Genomic DNA, 19,555 nt, shown 5'->3' with positions numbered 1-19,555 from the left:
TTCAGTCATATAAATTGGTTGGCATCTGAATTTGAATTCAGGGACTCAAGTTTACTTTGCACAGAGCTTGCTTTACCTCTATCAGTAAAAACATGGAGGGTGCCAGGAATAGGCGTAGGAGAAAATAGAGATGGCATTTTGAGGGGAAGTCGCCATAACATGACAGTCCATTTGGATGGCCCATAATGGCAGTCAATTTGGCCTAGAAACTCCTCCAAGGTGAGAGCAAGATGAGCATTGGCTCGAGTGAGCCACTCAACGTCTGCCATCCGAAAAAGAAAAACAATGGAGTGAGGGTCAAGGCCATAATGCCTTTGGGATTGTGTCCTTCCCTTGACAACAGCATCTGCAAGTTGGTCTGCTTGAGAGTTGACCCGAGGTGTGCCCCCCCGGGGAGTGTGAACCCGCGACCCTGGGATTAAGAGTCTCATGCTCTACCGACTGAGCTAGCCGGCCTATTGGCCATTCCCTGTGGCAGCACTGTCCATTCAAACCTCTAATCAGGCTGGGAAAAATTAAGGGAAGGTATAGAGAAAGCAAACTTCTCACAATCATCTGGATGCAGGGGGATAGAAAAATTAATATCAATCACAACCAAGGTATATTCTGAAGGTATAGCAGGAGTCCAGGGCATGCCCCTTAGGGGCATTCCTACTAGCTCCATCCTTTCATTTACCTTACCTAGGTCTTGGAGCGTACTCCAAGCCCCGGAGGCTTTTTGAATAACAAATACGGGTGTGTTCAAAGGACTTATAGAAGGGCAAATACGCCCTAGGTAATCTCTTCCAAGACCCACTGGTGATTCAGCAGTGTGTTATTCAGCCTCCATGTGTTACAGGATTTTCTTTGGTGGCTTTTGGTGTTGAGTTCTAATTTTATTCCCTTGTGGTCTGAGAGAATGCAAGATATAACTTCAATGTTTCTGAATTTAGACATTTGCTTTGTGGCCTAAAATGTGGTCTATTTTAGAAAATGTTCCATGTGCTGCTGAGAAAAACGTGCATTCTGATGCTTCTGGGTGAAATATTTGGTAGATGTCTGTTAAATCTAGTTGATCTATGCAGTTGTTTAGATCTGTGCTTTCTCTGTTGAGTTTTTGCCGAGTTGATCTATCTAGTGGGAAGAGTGGTGTGTTAAAGTCCCCAACAATTAATGTCTTTGGATCTATGTGGGATTTGAGGAAAAGTAGTGTTTCTTGGATAAATTTGGGTGCTCCATTGTTTGGCAAATAGATATTTAGAATTATAATATCCTCCTGAAGGAGAGATCCCTTAATTAGTATGTAGCGACCTTCTTTATCTCTTCTCACTAATTTAATTTGAAGTCTATTTTATGTGATATTAGGATTGCAACTCCCGCCTGTTTATGGGGGCTGTTTGCTTGGTAGATTTTGTTCCAGCCTTTAACATTGAAAATGTGTTTGTTTTTATGGGCAAGATGTGACTCCTGAAGGCAGCAGATAGAAGGATCTTGCTGTTTAATCCAACTAGACAGTCTATGTTGCTTAATTGGAGAGTTAAGTCCATTAATGTTGAGAGATAAGACTGAGAGGTGTTTGGGAGTTCCTGCCATGTTTTCCACCTTCTTGGGGGCTGGGGCAACTGGGTTTTTCCCATGGTTCTTGGATTCTCAGTTTGGGTGCAGTTTCTTGGCCTTTATTGTGGTCTTGTTGGTTTTCTATGTGTAGGACATCTTTAAGAACCTTTTGTAGGGCTGGTTTGGTGGAGATATATTGTTTCAGTTTTTCTTGGCTATGGAAGGTTTTTATTTGGCCTTCAGTTATGAAGGAGAGTTTAGCTCGGTACAGTATTCTTGGTTGATAGTTGTTTGTTTTTAGGGCATGGCATACATCATTCCAGGCTCTTCTTGCTTTGATTGTCTCTGTTGAGAAATCTGAGGTGACTCTAATTGGTTTCCCTTTATAGATGATTGATCTTTTCTCCTTGACAGCTTTAAGGATCTTTTCCTTGGTCTGAATTGATCCTGTATGGATTATAATGTGATAGTGGGATGTCCTGTTCTGGTCTGGTCTATTTGGAGTTCTAAAAGCTTCTTGTATCTAAATAGGCCTATCTTTTTGCATGCTTGGAAAGTTCTCTGCTAGGATCCTGTTAAACAAATTTCCTAGACCATTAACTTCTGTCTCTAGGTCCTCCTCTACACCCATTATCCTCAAATTAGGCCTTCTGATGGTGTCTTCCAGGTGTTGGAAAGATCTATCATATTTCTTGGACTTGTCTTGGATGGTTGTATGTTCTTTCTCTATAATATCTAGGCTGTCTTTAATCCCCGAGATTTGATCTTCTGCATGGTCTAACCTACTATCAAGACGTTCTACTTTGTTTTTTATTTCTTTTCCTGCTAGTTGGTCAGTTTTGATGGCTTCAAATTCTTTGTTGGAGCTTTGTTTTAGATCTTGTATGAACTTCTTTACTTCCTTAATTTGGTGTTCAGTGTTTATTCTCAAATCACTTAGTTGATTGGTTATGGCTTCCTTGGACTCCTATTCCTTCTGTTGGGTTCCATTCAGCATTCCCTTTGTGGACTCCCTGAGTTCTTTCAGCTCTCTGTTTATGGATTCCATGAATGTCTTTAGTGATCTTTGTCTATTCTCATCCTGCTCTCTCAATTCCTGTATTACTCTTTGATTAGCTTTCTCATGTTCATGCGATTCCTGTAGCTCTCTTTGAGTGTTTTCAGCCTGCTCAAGCCATTCCTGACTTTCTCTTTGTCTGTTCTCAGCCAGCTCCCACAATTCCTGTGTATCTCTTTGACTGATCTCAGCCTGCTCACGCAATTCCTGACTTTCTCTTTGAGTGTTCTCAAGCTGCTCAAGCAATTCCTGTATCAATCTTTGAGTAGCTTCCTCACGCTCATGATATTCCTGTATTGACCTTTGGTTTGCCTCCTCTCTCTCCCTATCATGCTCATACAGAGTCCTTTGCAGGTTTTCAATCTTTTCATTTACCATGTTTACCAGTAGTGTTTGTAGAGCTTTTGGGGAATTCTCCTCTGGATTATTCATTATCTGTTCTGTGCCCTGATTATCATGAGTGGGAGTTGAGATACCCAGATTTGCCATTTTTATTGTGTTTTTCCAGCTTGCTCTGCCCATTTGGGATGAAAGTAACACCAGTTTTGTGCTAGAACACTATCTTAAGGTAAGCATCAACCAAAGTCTGTAGTTGCACAGTCAAAAGTCTGCAGATACACTCTAGTTCAACAGATATATCTATTCAACATCAAACAACTATGTATTAATGTGCTACAAACTGCAAAGAAGAATTTGGTAAACTAGAAATTATTAGGTTTAGGGAGAGATGTGGGTAAAAATAGGAATAGAGGGATGTGGAAAGGCAGAGGTTGAGTTAGCTAAGTCCTAGTCTCAAAGGGGAAATAGGTTGGATAGAATGATAGTAGAGAGAGAGAAAAAAGAAGAGAAAGAGAAAAAAGACAAGAAAAAATAGAAAAACAAATATTAAAAATTTTTAAATGAAACACTTAAAAATTATGCAAATTTTAAAACATAATATTCAGAGAAGAACATGCATAGGATAAGAGAAGGGTAGGGATTGAAAGGAGATGTGAAAAACTTAAAAATAAAAATGCTTAAAATATTATATAGGTATAAAGAAGTAGTACTGCTATTAAGGAATTTAAGTCTAAAAGGTTTTGAATTGAGTAATAAATTTCTGGATTAGGTGTGTACACAATGGGGGATAAGGTCTAATAATCAACTACAGGTATAGCTGAGGATAAGCAGAACAGCAGTTAGGTCATGCAAAGAAGAACAAAAGAGAAAAAAAGGTGAAAAGAATGAGAAGGAAAGAAAAAAAGAGGATCAAAAGGTCAGTAGAGCTAAACAAAAAAAAATTTTTAAAGAAAAGGAAAAGAAAGAAAAAAAAGCACACACACTTATACCCCTAAAATAAAAATTATAAGAGGAAGAAAACAAAAAACGTTAATAGAAAACAAAATTTTTTTGAAGTTAAAAATTTAAAAAAAAGTTTTAGAAAAAAATTTTTTTACAAAAGGTACAAAAAGATTTTTTTTTTGGGGGGATGGGAAGATCCTGTATCTCCCTTGTGTCTGTAACCAGTCTCTTGGTGGAGTCTCTGGTCTGCTTGTGGTGTTTGATTTTCCTGTGGCTTGGGTGGTTTCTTAAGTCAGTTTGTTTGAGCAGGCAGAAAAATGCTCTGCTTTACCCAGGATTTTGTGATGCTCCTCCCAGGCTAGTTCAATGGAAGGAAGATCTGCTTTGAGTATCAAAAAAGAGGGAGATGGCTGTTTCCTCTAGTTTGGAGATGCTGTGATGAGGCTAGGTTCTGGGTAGAGTTGAGGCCTTTCAGTAAACAGTAGCTTTTCCCTGAGGGGTAGCTTGTGAGACACTCACAGAGCCCCACCTGGATCCATTCTCAGGGTTTATGTTTACTGAGTTTCAATTGATTGTCTAGGCTTCTGTAGGGAGGGGCAGCCTCTGGCTCTGTTTACCCAGTGAAGAAAGCCACTCCTGGGGCTGGCTGCCCAGGCTGGGTGACTTTTCCCTGGGGGGAGCTGAGCCTGGCAGATCAGGTCAGGTTCCTGTGACCTGCTAAATGGTTCTTGTTTCTTTCCAAGGCCTGAGTTGGAGCTAGCTGCTCAGCCAGGCCTTTGTCACTATCAAAGATGGAGATCTCCAGTGGTGATGGGGGAGGGTGGCCTTCCCTCCTCTGCTCCCTGAGAAGGAGTGAGGATGTCAGGGTTCTACTCACGCCAGAGTCTTGGTTCCTGGGTTGTCTCTGGTCTGCAAACTGCAGGATGAAGATGTCTGCTCCTTGTCAGTTCTTGCTGGTGTTGAGTAGAATCCACTCACCCACCTCGTCTGGCGCCTTTGTCCCAGACTCTGTGTTGCAGGTATGGCGGCTACGGCCACCACTGCTGCCGCAGCCACAGCTGCTGGCAAGTGCTCAGATCTGTCTCCTTGCCTGGATTTTCCCTCTCTGGCCTAACTCTCTGTCCTGTGATGGCACACTTGGTGTGATTCTCTGGCTTAGGACTGTTCACTGGAACACTAAAACTGCTTTCTATGTGAGAGCTTGTTTAGCCTCCAGCTTCTCCTTCCTAACTTTTCTCTTTTTTAATGCCAGTAGTGGGGCTAGAACTCTGAGCCTTGTGTTCTTGCCTACAACTGGTGCTATGCTACCTGAAAAACACTTCCATTTTCATCTTATTGAAAATACTGTGTAGTCCTCTCCAACTCTAAACTTTATTCGATGTACATACTTGACTTCCTGTGTTTTCCAATGGCTACATAGATAATTCTGATTTAGTAACTATGTAACAGAAGTTTCTTAACAAACACCGTAGTTTCTATCAATGCTGTGAGCTATTAGATTTAATAGGATTTGCAGAAGATAAACACCATTGCTTCATAGAGTGAGTGTAATTATTTCTGGGCTGCCCATGTGATGACGAATTGCACAATGCCGTTTGTTCTGAGTGGGTTGAGTAACACTTTAACATGAGGCCGCTTGGGCAGGCAATCTATGAAACACAAATGGAGCGGTGGACTTTGTGTTCAGAAACTCAGGGTTCTGAGGTTAAAATTTAGCAAGTGGATGACTGAAAACAATTGTATGTATTACAGTACCAAGTACAAGGAGCAGGGGGGAAGCATGAAGAAAAAGGCAACTTTTCTGCTCATTGCCGGGGTCCTTGGGGCCTGGTTCATCTATATACCACTGCCAGCTAGTGTTGAGGAGTCCTGGAAACTAACGTGGATTATGGTACCAATTAGAGCAACGACAGGCCTGGTAAGTCCAAAAGTTTGTCTTCTTTGTGAATATTAGGCAGCTTAAGTAGAAGAGAGGCACTACCCAGTTTGCTCAAGTTCTGAGCTGGACTCCCAGTGAGAGGAGAGATGGATGGAGGAGGGAGGCAAGAAAGGAGGAAGGCAGTTATTCAATGTAATATTCTTTCTGGTTAATGAATAGAATTCCATTGTGTATATAGACCACATTTTCTTGATCCATTCATCCATTGAGAGGCATGTGGATGTTCCCATACTACAGCTAAACAACACAGATTTTTTTTCTGTTAGACGTGGGTCTTGAACTCTGGGCCTGGGCGCTGTCCCTCAGCTCTTCAGCTCCAGGCAAGAGCTCTATCACTTGAGCCACAGCGCCACTTCCAGTTTTCTGGTGGTTTATTGGAGATAAGAGTCTCATGGAATTTCTTGCCTGGGCTGGCTTTGAACTGCGATCCTCAGATCTCAGCCTCCTGAGTAGCTGGGATGACAGGTGTGAGCCACCGGTGCCTGGCAACACTAAGATTTGTCGTTTGAAATCCAGTCGTTTTCCCCCTTCTCTCCCATTAGGCCCTGTTTGCTGACTATCTGGGAATCATCCATTTTGCGAACAGTCTGATGTTTTTCATGGGCTTTCTAGAAGTCCCACCCACATCTGATGAAAATATCATTGTGACGGAGACCTTTTTCAACAGTGTTCCTGTCCGTGTCTATGTACCAAAACGGAAATCAGAGATACTCAAAAAAGGCTTACTTTATGTTCACGGAGGTGGTTGGTGTTTACCGGGAGCTGGTATGTGCCCTTGTTGAAAGTTCATCTTATCTATGTATTTATCTTAGCAATACTGAGGCTGTACTTGGGACCTGCGCTTGCTGAGCAGGTGCTTTGCCACCAGAGTCACTCATCTAGCTTTCTGTGCTTGAGGTCACTTTTCAGATAGGTTGACCCCTCCTCTTTATGCCTCCTGCAAGCTAGGGTCGCAGGCAGGAGCTTTCTATTTGATCATTAAGAAAAATCATAGGCTGACCCATTCTAACAACGAGATGCACAAGACGCTATGTTGTAAACGAACTTTACAACTTTGGGTGGGGGGAGTAGTTGGGGAGGTGGGGAAGGAAGGGATGGTAGGGGAAAAACAAAGGAGGAGGCATCAATACTCAATAGGAAATGTACTCATTACCTTACTCATGTAACTGTACAGTATTTTTACAATAAAAGTGTATATTAAAAAAGAAAAATCATAAAATGTGTAGCAAAATGAAGCTATACACATCATCTTATACTAGGCTTAAATAAAAGTTTCAGACCTGGTATGTATTTTATACTTTAAGAATACCCACCATGTGACAGTGAAGATGTCACAATATCTTCCTCTTTGTATGGCCACCAAGAAGTCACCTCAGGACAGCCCTCAGCACACCAGGGTCTCTCTGACCGCTTGAAGCTGATCAGGCTCATCTTCTCTCCAGGAATCTTACCTGTAGAGCCAGCACTGGCCAAGCTCAGGTGCATGTGTCCCATCCATTCCGACCGGTACTTGCCAGGAGAGCAACTTGAAAACAAATAATAGCCCAATTTCTTCTTCTCTGCATGTAAGCATTAATCAATAAGATGGGTCTTAGACCTACTTATTTTCTCTTCTGCAGTTTCTGTGACATCCAATACTGTTTTCAATTGCTACTTTCTGCGCCGCTTCATTCAAGCAATGGTAATTTTTACAAGTTTTGTTTTGCAGTATATGCCTGCCCCATCTCAATTGTCTCTCAATTGAATTTGATTTTAGGGAGTTATGTATTTGTGCTTCCAAAACATAACATTTGCTAAGTTCAAAAAGCATATTGATCTTGGGAAAAATGAAACTGGTCTAAATTTTGCAGTGTGGAAATGTAGGGGAAAATAAAGAAAATGGATATATAATTGGTCCCTGAACAGAATTCAAGTTCCCCAGTAATGCTAAAATACTGCAGATATTTAATGAATTTTTTCAGAATATCTTACTAAGGAACAACATGTACTTTCTGCAGGGGAAATCATGTATAGATTCATGTGCACGTCTCTCATCTGGTTTTCTTTTATTTCAGCATTTTATCATTATGACTATCTATCAAGAAGTACTGCTCATAGTCTGGATGCTGTTGTCGTGTCTGTCAAGTAAGACCACTCCTGGCCTGTCTGCCTCACAGACTAATGTGCCTGTTTCTGTCATTTCAGGTGTTATATTAGTGTGCTTTGAATGAATTCAGGGCAGTCAATAAAGAGAATGTGAACTTGAGCTTGACCAGAATACTCAGTCACAGAGAAAATAATTGCTCAGCTCAAGGAAAAATTAAAACCACAAGCTTAGAAATTGTATGACTTAAACTAAAAGATTGCATCATACAAATGAAACATCTCTGCTGGATTCCCAGCCTAGTTTCATTGAGCAAACTTAAGAGCTAGAGAATTACATTCAAAATTGGCTTGAAAATTAAACATGTTGGTCTTGTGTACACTGCAAACCATCTCCTTAGCTAAGTTTCATCATCTGTAAACTGGGAATAATATATTTTTCTGCAGAATTTCAAATAAAAAAGAACATTTAAAACAATTAGTATACATTGTATCAGCATAGTCTTTGAGCAAATGCAACTAGTCATCAAATTAAAATGGAAACAGGCAAAGCTTTACTCAAAAGAATTCTAGATAGGTAATTAATAGGATTAAAACAATCAAATGGTAATGGATTTAAAAAAGAAAGGGTCCTAAATAAAGCAAAGTAGTGGGTTAAATTCAGAAAGAACAATTGGTAACATTTATGCCTTTCATTGCTTACCAATTAGGTACAATTATTACAAGTATAATTATGGGAGACGTTTAGTTAGGGGAGATATTATCGGTTGTTTTCTTTTTAATCATAAGGCTAAATCAATAAAACCAGTGAAAATTTTCAGAAGCATTATCATGAGCATGGAGCCTATCTTAGAGTTCATAATTAGACAAAGCACTAAGTTTATGAAAGATAAGTTGTATTCTCAGTTTTATAGTTAGAGCATGTACACACATATTCATTGAAACAATCAGCTGATAATTGTTATTCTGCACACAGCTACAGACTGGCACCAAAATACCACTTTCCAAGTCAGTTTGAAGATGTGTATAATGCATTAAAGTGGTTTGTACGCCAAGATGTTCTTGAAGAATATGGCATAGACTCTGAAAGAATCGGTATTGCTGGAGATAGTGCTGGAGGGAACTTAGCTGCAGCGGTGACCCAACAGGTATGAAGCCCAGATTTGCTTTCTTTTTAAAATATCTTACATGTAAATACATTTATTTGATATTCTAAAAGTGAATTCAAACATGTGACCTTATTGCTCTATTAGATATTCATAGAGATTAACATTGAAGAATATTTATTTACCTAGTGTTCATATTCTTGTCTCATGATAGTTTTATCCTTTTTTGGCTATATGACAAGTAATCTTCTCTAGACTGTTGGTCAGCTAAGTACCTTATACCTTGTTATATTAGAGGTATATTTGTGAAATTTAAGTGATGTCAGTCACCATAACAAAAGGACTAGATGATTACAGTATTGATCAGTAACATATGCCAAGACTTGCACAATCTTTTGCTGTCAGAATAATACAGCATATTAGCATAAAAACCTGAAACTTACTAACAGCATGGGTGCCAATCATACTAAAAGAAACTAAGACATTAGCAATATGAATATTAAGCAAAACTATGTACCATGACTAAGTTTGTAATAGTGAAAGGAAACTGCAGTTCATAAAAGGCAGTTGATTTTTACTACATTAAGAAAGGAAAGAAACACAACTATATACCATCTCACTAAATGTTTCCTAGAAATATTGAAGAAATTTTGGTGGGGGGGGGAGGGGAATTGGGTGGGGGGGGTAGGAAGAAGTTGGGAAGAGATGGGAAGGGGAAACAAAGGAGGAGGCTGTAATGCTTGATAAGAAATGTACTCATTATCTTGCCCATGTAATTGTAATCCCTCTGTACAGTATTTTCACAATTAAAAAAAAGAAATATTGAAGAAAATTTACAGAATATTCTAGAAGTGGTAGCTTCTAGGAGGAAGAAAAGCTGCACAGCTAAATCAAGGCCCATGGGGAAGACCTAGGACTTCAAATAGTATTATGCTATTTTGCATGAAGTCATCCATTTATTGTAAATTTAATTTGTGATTAATTTAATAATCATTAACTTATATGATAAACTTAGTTACTATGATTAAATTTAATTTGTATAATGAATTTAATGAATTTTAACTGCTTGTAAAGTTGAATTTCTTGATCAACTTTAAAGAGTTTTGTATTTCCTCTTAACACAATATAAAATTAACCTACTACTAGTTCCATATTTAAGTATTATTACACTTCAACCAATGCAAACAACATTCTTCACAGCTGATATTGAGTTAAATGAAATGTACCACTCTTACCTGAGGTACAACACTGAGCTAATTAAATTCAGATATAATTTTTGTGTCTGTGTGCCAGCCCTGAGGCCTAACCTCAGGGCCCGGGCACTGTCCTTGAGCTTTTTTGCTCAAGGATAGTGCTCTCCCATTTGAGCCACAGCTCCACTTACAGTTTTTTGGAAGTTAATTGGAGATAAGAGTCTCAGGACTTTCCCACCTGGGATGATTCTCAGATCTCGGCCTCCTGAGTTTCTTGGATTACAGGCATGAGCCGTCACACCAAACTCAGAAATCACTTTTTTATAAAACGACCCACTAACAAAGTTACGTTGTATTTTATTGCCGAGATCTAATTATTAGCTGTGTTTAAAATGCAAAAATATAAACATTTTTTCAGGGTGCTTTGACTCTGAGGTCTTTGATCAATTTGGAGTTGCTTCTGGTACAGGGTGATATATAAGGATCTAGATTTAGTTTTCTTTCTTTTGGGGAGTGGGGGAGGGGTCTGGTCGTGGGCCTGAACTCTGGGCCTGGGCGCTGTCCCTCAGCTCTTCAGCTCAAGGCAAGCGCTCTACCACTTGAGCTACAGCGCCACTTCCGGCTTTTTTTCTGCTTACGTGGTGCTGAGGAATCGAACCCAGGGCATGCAAGGCAAGCGCTCTACCACTGAACCCCATTCCCAGTTTTCTATAGGTGATTAACCAAATTTGCCAGCACCTTTTAATGAAGAGGCTGTCTTTCTTCCATTCTATTTCTTCAGCTCCCTTATCGAAGATTAGATGGCTATAGGTCTGTGGGTTCATTTCTGGGTCTTCAGTTCTATTCCACTGGTCTTCAGGTCTGTTCTTGTGCCGGTACCAAGCTGTTTTGATTACTATGGCTTTGTATAGAGTTTGAAGTTTGGTATTGATACTCCTCCAGCACTATTCTTCCTGCTAAGGATTGTTTTTGCTATTCAGGGTCTTTTATTGTTACATATGAATTTTTGGGTTTTTTCTTCTATTTCCTTGAAGAATGAGGTTGGATGTTGGTAAGTATTGCACTGAATTTGTAGATAGCCTTTGGCAGTATTGCCATTTTCATGATGTTAATCCTCCCAATCTAGAAACCTGTGAGGTTTTTCCACTTCCTTAGCCCTGCTTTAATTTCCTTTTTCAGGTTTTTAAAGTTTTCATCATAGAGGTCCTAAGCTATGTACATATGACCACATAAGCCGATGCTAAGTGAAATGAACCCCAAGATAGGGACACAAGAGATTTTATCTTTCTTACTGTTGCTTTTAATGTACTTATAATGTACTATGTGATTTTTTTTGTTTCTTTTGTATGTTCTTCCCCCATGGTATAACCCCTGTTGTCACTGTAGTTGATTCTAGTATCCTGCATCTTGTATATACATTTTTCTAATTTGGGGAGGAGACGGGAACAACAAAATGCTAATAAGAATACAGGATGACCTATTGTAACAATGAAATGTACAAGACCCTGTGTTGAAAATGAACTTTACAACTTGGGGGGGGGAGGAGTTGAGGAGATGGGGAAGAAAGGGATGGTAGGGGAAAAACAAAGGAGGAGGTAACAATGCTCAATAGGAAATGGACTCATTACTTTGCTCATGTAACTGTAACCCCTCTGTACAGTATCTTTACAATAAAATATGTATTTATTTATTTATTTATTTTAAAAAAGCATGGCCCTGGTGGCTCATGTCTGTAATCCTACCTACTCAGGAGGCTGAGATCTGAGGATCACAGTTCAAAGCCAGACCAGGCAGGAAAAGTCTGTGAGACTCTTATCTCCAATAAACCACCAGAAAACTGGAAGTGGTGCTGTCGCGCAAGTGGTAGAACGCTAATCTTGAGCTGAAGAGCTGAGGGATAGTGCCCAGGCCCAGAGTTCAAGCCCCACGACCAATAACAACAAAAAAATAAATATTGCTGCCACTTGTTTTGGTGATATGTGAGTACTTCCTTTCAGTTTTTGGTAAATGTCATATATGTGCCAAGAGAAATAATGTGAGAGGGCTGTGCCTTCTTCAGTACTATACAAGGTTAGCACAAGTTTCCATTGACTTGGAATTTGCCCATCACAGTTCTCTAGGAAGCACCAGGGTCCTGGGGCTTGTGTTCTGTGCCACTGTATCTCAAGCTTCCCTGGGCATGAGGTCACTGGAAACACTTCTGGGAATCTGATGCCTGGTTCCTAGAACTGGAGACCACATACCTGTTCAGTGTCAGGACACAATTATGACCCCCTATTTATGTGATTCTTCCCTTAATGTGAACACCTGCTGGTGTACAATCCATGTACACATATCTGTTGCTTATAAAAGGCAAGCATACACAAATAAAACAGGTTCTTCTGTGGCCATTTTTTTTTGAGACAGAGCCATGCAGCCAGCATGATCTTGCCACAGATCTCTGAGTACTAACCTTACTGCATGCACCAGTATGCCAAACCTCTGGTGGCCATTTCGGATTTGAAGGGTGCTTTTTCCCCTCTTGGCACTACTGGGATTTGATCTTAGGATTTTGCACTTGATAGGCAAGAGTTCTACCACTTAAGCCCTGCATCTAGCCCTTTTTGCTTTCATCTGTTTTTCAGTCTTAGTTTTGCCTAAGCTAGTCTCAGACTATGGTCTTCCTGCCAATGCCTCTCAAATATGTGGATTTGCCAGATATTTGAGAATGCCTCTTGCTGACATTTTCCCAGCCTGACCTAAAACTCTGGTCATCATAATCACCACCTCCAAAGTAGCTGAGTAACAGGTGTGACCCACAGTGCCAGGCCAGCAGTGTTCACTTCAATCAGGTAGTTGATGCTGTATGTTTTAAATATATATGTTTTTACTGTAAAAACACTGTACAGAGGGGTTACAGTTACATGAGCAAGGCAATGAGTACATTTCCTATTGAACACTGTTGCCCCCTCCTTTGTTTTTCCCCAGCCATCTTTTTCCTTTCCACTTCCCCGATTCCTTTCCCCTCCCAAAGTTTAAAGTTCATTTTCAACACAGGGTCTTGTACATCTCATTGTTACAATGGGTCATCCTGTATCCTTATTAGCATTTTTTACTGCCTTCCCCTCCCCAAATTATCAAAATGTATATACTAGATTCAGGACACCGGAATCAAATACAGTGACAACAGGGGTTACACCATGGGGAAAGAACATACAAAGAAACAAAAAATCACATAGTACATTATAAGTACATTAAAGGCAACAGCAAGAAAGATAAAATGTCTTGTGTCCCTATCTTGGGGTTCATTTCACTTAGCATCAGCTTATATGGTCATATATACATAGCTTTTGACCTTTTCTGCTTGTCCTAGACATGTACTAGTCATTGCAAACAATGGAAACCATGGGACCTATGTTTCTTTGGGCCTGGCTTACTTCAGTTAATATAATTTTTCCAAGTCTTTCCATTTCCTAACAAATGGGGGAAGTATCATTCTTTCTGATGGAGACATAGAATTCAATTGTATATATATATATATATATATCACATTTTCTTGATCCATATTCATCTATTGATGGGCATCTGGGTTGATTCCATATCTTAGCTATGGTAAATAATGCTGTGATAAGCATAGTTGTGCTGGTAGCTTTAGTGTGGTCTTGTTTGTGATCATTTGGGTAAATGCCCAAAAGTGGGATTGCTGGGTCATAGGGAATCTCTATGTGAAGTCTTTTGAGAACCTCCATACTGCTTTCCAGAGTGGTTGAACAAGTTTACACTCTCACCAACAGTGCAGTAGTGTTCCCTTCTGGTCACATACCCTCCAGCATCTGATTGGTGTCGTCTTTCCCACCTACCGAGAAAGTAACGCAGGTTATTATACTAACACTGAAAATATCAAACAGTAGCCACCTGCTATGTGGGAAAGTTGAGAGAGCCCTATGAGATATGCTTGTGCTGTCTATTGTCTTCTTTGGATTCTGAGTATATCTAAAACCAGTATATCATTTTTAGATAAAATACATGTTTTAGGTTAAAATATTAATTCAATAAATTTATTTTAAATTGATTTTCAGTTCAAAGATGACCCAGATGTCAAGATCAAACTCAAGGTCCAGGCCTTAATTTACCCAGTCCTTCAGACTCTGAACATGAATTTACCATCGTACCAGGACCATGCTGACCTTCCCTTCCTGACCAGATCACTAATGATCAAATTCTGGAGCAGTTACTTTACCACAGATAGGTCACTTGAAAAGGCCATGCTCTTCAACCAACACATACCCATGGAATTAAGCCATCTTTTCCAATTTGTGAATTGGAGTTCTTTGCTCCCTGAGAGGTTTGTGAAAGGCCACATTTATCGTCATCCTATCCCTGGCAGTTCAGAGCTGGTTAAGAAATACCCAGGGCTCCTAGATGTGAGAGCAGCCCCACTGCTGGCCGACGAGAGCAAGTTGCGTGGTTTGCCTTTGGCCTACATCATCACTTGTCAGTATGACATCTTAAGAGACGATGGACTCCTATATGTCGCCCGTCTTCGGAGTGCTGGAGTGAACGTGACCCATGACCACATGGAGGATGGATTCCATGGACTCTTAGCCTATATTTGGCTTAAAATTAAAGATAGGACAGAAAATCAGTACCTGAGTTGGCTAAGACAAAACCTATAGTAAAAACATGAGCAATTATATATTGAAGATATGTAAAACCCAGAACCAGGACAAGCTAGTAAAAATCAAGAGCTAACAGTTCCTGTGACGTTTATCATCCGTCATGTCCCTGAGGCATTGGTGGCCTTATTTTTGTTGTAATTATTGTTTGTTGTTAGCAGATTCCCCTGTTTTAGTCCTTACTCTTTTATTCACTTCTGTAAAAATTTCTAACTTACTTTTTCTACCACAATTACTCACTTCTATCTCTAATTTGCAGCTTTTGTTTATGATTGCCAAATAGTTGATCATTGTCAAACATATCTGATTGGTAAAATGCCAGAATTTTAATGTGCCTGAGTTTAGAGCCTTTGAACACTGCCCTGTACGTACTGAATTGTATTATGAGCCAAATTTCCTGTTTGTTTTGGATTTTGTACATTGTACACTTAATGTGTTCTCCTGGGATATTTCCACACATGTCTATAATATGCTTTGATATCAATCTTTCCTCATGACTGCTTCTTGTCCTTTTCCTAACACCCTTCTACACAATGTCCTCCAATAATGTTCATGAATTTCTGTTACTTTGACTCATGTATCTGTATTCCATTTATGACATAATTTATGTAGTATTTGTTTAAGTATAGCTTATTTCACTAACTATGATGATTTGTATTTCCAACAATTTTCCTGAAAAATCAAGTTTTCATTCTGCTTTATGACTGAATAATACTCCTCTGTGTATGTGTGTGTGTGTGTGTGTGCACGCGCACACACATGCATAGAGCATTTTCTTTATGGGAACCAAGGATGAGTCCATAATTTGGCTATTGAGAAATGTACAACACTGAACATATATTTGTTTGCAATTTTATTGAATGCTGTCTAAACATTCCTTTGGGTATATACCCAACAATGTTCCTCTTTTTGAGGAACATTCATACTGATTTCTGTCAGTTGTACTAACTAACATTCTCACCAAAAGTGCATAAGAAATTTCTGCTTTATTGAATTGGAAGTGAAAGACTCTTTCATAATTTGTCTGTATTCATCTATTTTCTCTTATTAAATTGATTCTTTCCTCACCTCTCATGATTGTAGTCACTTCTTTCTCTGTATGGTTTCTTCAAATATCTTCTGCAATGCTGACTTAGTGTTCACAACTTGCTTTAGTTTGTGTTATTCTTTGGAGATATTTATTTTTCATTCAATTTTAAAGGATAACAAGAAATATAGTATCCTGGTTTGCAATTTTTTTGGGGGGTGTCCAGTCGTAGGGCCTGAACTCTGGGCCTGGTCACTGTCCCTCAGCTCTTCAGCTCAAGGCTAGCGCTCTACCACTTCAGCCACAGCACCACTTTAGGCTTTTTCTGCTTATGTGGTGCTGAGGAATCGAACCCAGGGCCTCATGCATACAAGGCAAGCACTCTACCACTGAGCCACCTTCCCAGCTCGTGATGGGTAAATTTTAAGTGATCTGGTATTCTAGAGCCTCCTTGCAGAGTGCTTCCTCAAGAAATTACTCACATGCCTGTGTTCTGTGCTCTGAATAGGAAGAAGGTTGCACAAAACTCTATAATGCACAGCTGCATAGTCCCATGATCTCATTATTCCTTCAATTTAAATATCGACCACCATCTACCAGAAGAACTTTAAACCCGGTGACTCCAATGCCCCTTAACATCTTTTCAGCACAGCTACTCAGTGGGGTCCTCACTTGTTGATCTTCACACTTCTAAGCTTGATTCCAATATTCAATGTAATAAGAAAGAAAACAAGCCAGGCAACTACTAACAGTCAGGAGATATATCCTTTAAAAAGATAACTAAATTATTCAGTCTGAAAAACAGAATCCTATAAAATTAGCTTCTTCAAATCTAAGGTTTTAGATATACATTTAAATTTATGTATGCATCTTCAGACCTACCAAATGTGTCAAAGACTTGTTACTTGTGTAAATCCACATCATCTCCTTGTCTCCTCAAAGTAATCAGTGGTAGGTGTATAAACATCATGTGCTACAAGGGTTCCAGAGGTCAGAGGGCACAGCATCTTCCTTCCCATGCTCTAGTTTCTAGCTGCTTTATTTTCAAGCAGAGTAAACCCAGGTATGCCTGAACAGTGGACAGTGCTTATCTGAAGCTTTTCTCAAACTTTGTGTACATCCTTGCTCAGTTAAAGATTAGCATAATAAAGGCTTGTTTCCATTGGCTACACAACACGATCATATTGAGAGTTAGCTGAAGGTTCAATGAGTTGTAAGGAACTGGGGCTACTTCTGATAGTGATTATCCTCTCCTATGTGTTGCAATTGATACATAAACTCATTTTCCCGGGGCTGGGAAGGTGGCTCAGTGGTAGAGCGCTTGCCTTGCATGCTCGAGGCCCTGGGTTCGATTCCTCAGCCCCACATAAGCAAAAAGAAAAAAGCCGGAAGTGGTGCTGTGGCTCAAGTGGTAGAGTGCTAGCCTTGAGCTGAAGAGCTGAAGAACAGCGCCCAGGCCCAGAGTTCAGGCCCCACAACCGGACCAAAAGAAAAAAAAGAAAAACAACTCATTTTCCCAATGAAGACTTCATTACTCAGGCAAATAAGTTCATATGGTTTGAAAGAAAACTGCTATCATAGGATGAAAGGAGACTGCCACTAAGCCTGGTTATCTGTAGCACCAAACCACTACTTTTGAGATATTTCTCTTGGAGCCAATGTGGAGTTTGATTTTACTTTGTCATCCAGCCTGGAAATCTTTGCCTTTTTATTAGAGAAACTGGTTTGTTACTATTCAATATAGTTGCTGATGTTATTGCAATTAAATATGTCATTTTGATGTTCTTTCCTATATAACATCATTTCTCTCTATTTTTCTTACCTTTGACTTAAGAACTAGTTTAGTCCTTTATGATTTTTAACTGCATTTTTTCTTAGTGATATCTATATGAATTATATTATTCAACTTCATCACAACCTACTTCTGGCTAACACTGATTAAAACAGATTAAAATATGGCAAGTTACCAGAAGTTAACCCCACTTTCTATATTTTACATATTCTATGTTTTATATCTGTATATGTAATGAACACAAAAGTTGAGAGAAAAAGCAAACACATGGATTATATATGGTAACATCAGACATAAAAGAATGTAACAATAAACTTACAGATAAAAGAGAACCTCTGCATGGAGTACCTTATGTTTATGAATATAGTCTGCAATTCTAATGCTGCTCATTCCTTCCACTGGGTTTGAGTTGCCATTTCTGTTGTTACTGTCCATCCTGAAGAACTTCACTGCTCTGTGAAGGACAATCTGCAGACAACAGAATCCCTCATTTTCATTTAATAGTGATTTTTTTCTTCATTTTAGGGATAGTTTTAACTTCAATCCAGAAATGCCTGAGTGACAGTAAATTTCCCCCTCAGAACTTCCTCTATAGCATTTCATCATCCTCTGGCCTTTACTAGTTCTTTTGAAAAGTGGGCATTGTCTTTGCAAATTTTGAGTGACTCTCAGATGTAAATAGATGTTTGATTTCCTTATTTTTGAAGGACATCAATACGATATAAATGGTGGCAATTCTTTTAAGTATATTTCATCACTCAGTTCTCAAAATATCCTGGCTTACTCTGCTCCCAAATTACTCAAGCTGATTCAAAACTTTGGCAAAGTAGTAGGGTATAAAATTAACTCTCAAAAATCAATGTCTTGGGCTGGGAAGGTGGCGCAGTGGTAGAGTGCTTGCCTTGTATGCTTGAGGCCCTGGGTTCGACTCCTCAGCACCACATAAGCAGAAAAAAGCCAGAAGTGTCTCTGTGGCTCAAGTGGTAGAGCACTAGTCTTGAGCTGAAGAGCTGAGGGACAGAACCCAGGCCCAGAGTTCAGGCCCAAGACCAACAAAAAAAAATGGCTTTTCTGTTTGCCAACAATGAGAAAAGTGTGGCTGAAATTAGGAAAGCGATTCCATTCATAATAGCCCTACAAAAGATAAAATACCTAGGAATTAACTTAACCAAAGAAGTGAAGGACCTCTATGATGAAAAATTTAAAAACCTGAAAAAGGAAATCAAATCAGAACTTAGAAAGTGGAAAAACTCCCATGCTCCTGGATTGGAAGAATCAACATCGTGAAAATGGCAATACTTCCCAAGGCTATCTACAAATTCAATGCAATACCTACCAATATTCCAACCTCATTCTTCAAGAAAATAGAAGAAGCAATCCAAAAATTCATATGGAACAATAAAAGACCCCAAATAGCAAAAACGATCCTCAACAGAAAGAACACTGCTGGAGGAATATCAATACCAAATTTCAAACTCTACTACAAAGCCATAGTAATCAAAACAGCTTGGTACTTGCACAAGAACAGACCTCAGGACCAATGGAATAGAATTGAAAACACAGAAATGAACCTACAGACCTATAGCCATCTAATCTTTGATAAGGGAGCTAAAAACATAGAATGGAAGAAAGACAGCCTCTTCAATAAATGGTGCTGGCAAAATTGGTTAACCACTTGTAGAAAACTAAAGCTAGATCCTTATATATCACTGTGCACCAGAATTAACTACAAATGGATCAAAGACCTCGGAGTCAAAGCAGACACCCTGAAAACATTACAGGATGGAATAGGAGAAACCCTAGGTCTCCTTAGCACAGGCCCAAATTTTCTTAATAGAGACCCAGAAACACAACAAATCAAAGAAAGGTTGGACAAAAGGGATTGCA

The 19,555-nt window shown here is 39.4% G+C and overlaps 1 protein-coding gene across 1 annotated transcript; it reads left to right on the top strand.

The window, feature by feature from the left end:
• The first annotated feature begins 5,631 nt into the window (after positions 1–5,631).
• Positions 5,632–16,066, top strand: Aadac (arylacetamide deacetylase). Its single transcript, XM_013033641.1, has 5 exons — positions 5,632–5,792; positions 6,356–6,578; positions 7,868–7,937; positions 8,872–9,043; positions 14,253–16,066. Exons 1-5 carry the CDS (start codon positions 5,655–5,657, stop codon positions 14,847–14,849), a joined length of 1,200 nt encoding a protein of 399 aa, XP_012889095.1. The 5' UTR covers positions 5,632–5,654; the 3' UTR covers positions 14,850–16,066.
• The last annotated feature ends 3,489 nt before the right edge of the window (positions 16,067–19,555 follow it).

This window comes from Dipodomys ordii, unplaced genomic scaffold (assembly GCF_000151885.1).
Source record: "Dipodomys ordii isolate 6190 unplaced genomic scaffold, Dord_2.0 Scaffold173, whole genome shotgun sequence".
Classification (NCBI taxonomy): domain Eukaryota; kingdom Metazoa; phylum Chordata; class Mammalia; order Rodentia; family Heteromyidae; genus Dipodomys; species Dipodomys ordii.
Note: the sequence above shows the minus strand (reverse complement) of the source record. Positions and strands in the feature narration are given on the sequence as shown.

Excerpts from the sequence above, each read along its gene's own strand:
- Aadac (XM_013033641.1), top strand. The coding sequence starts at position 5,655 with ATGAAGAAAAAGGCAACTTTTCTGCTCATTGCCGGGGTCCTTGGGGCC. Across the intron at positions 5,793-6,355 it reads TTAGAGCAACGACAGGCCTG|GCCCTGTTTGCTGACTATCT; the intron begins GTAAGTCCAAAA and ends CTCTCCCATTAG. Across the intron at positions 6,579-7,867 it reads TTGGTGTTTACCGGGAGCTG|CATTTTATCATTATGACTAT; the intron begins GTATGTGCCCTT and ends CTTTTATTTCAG.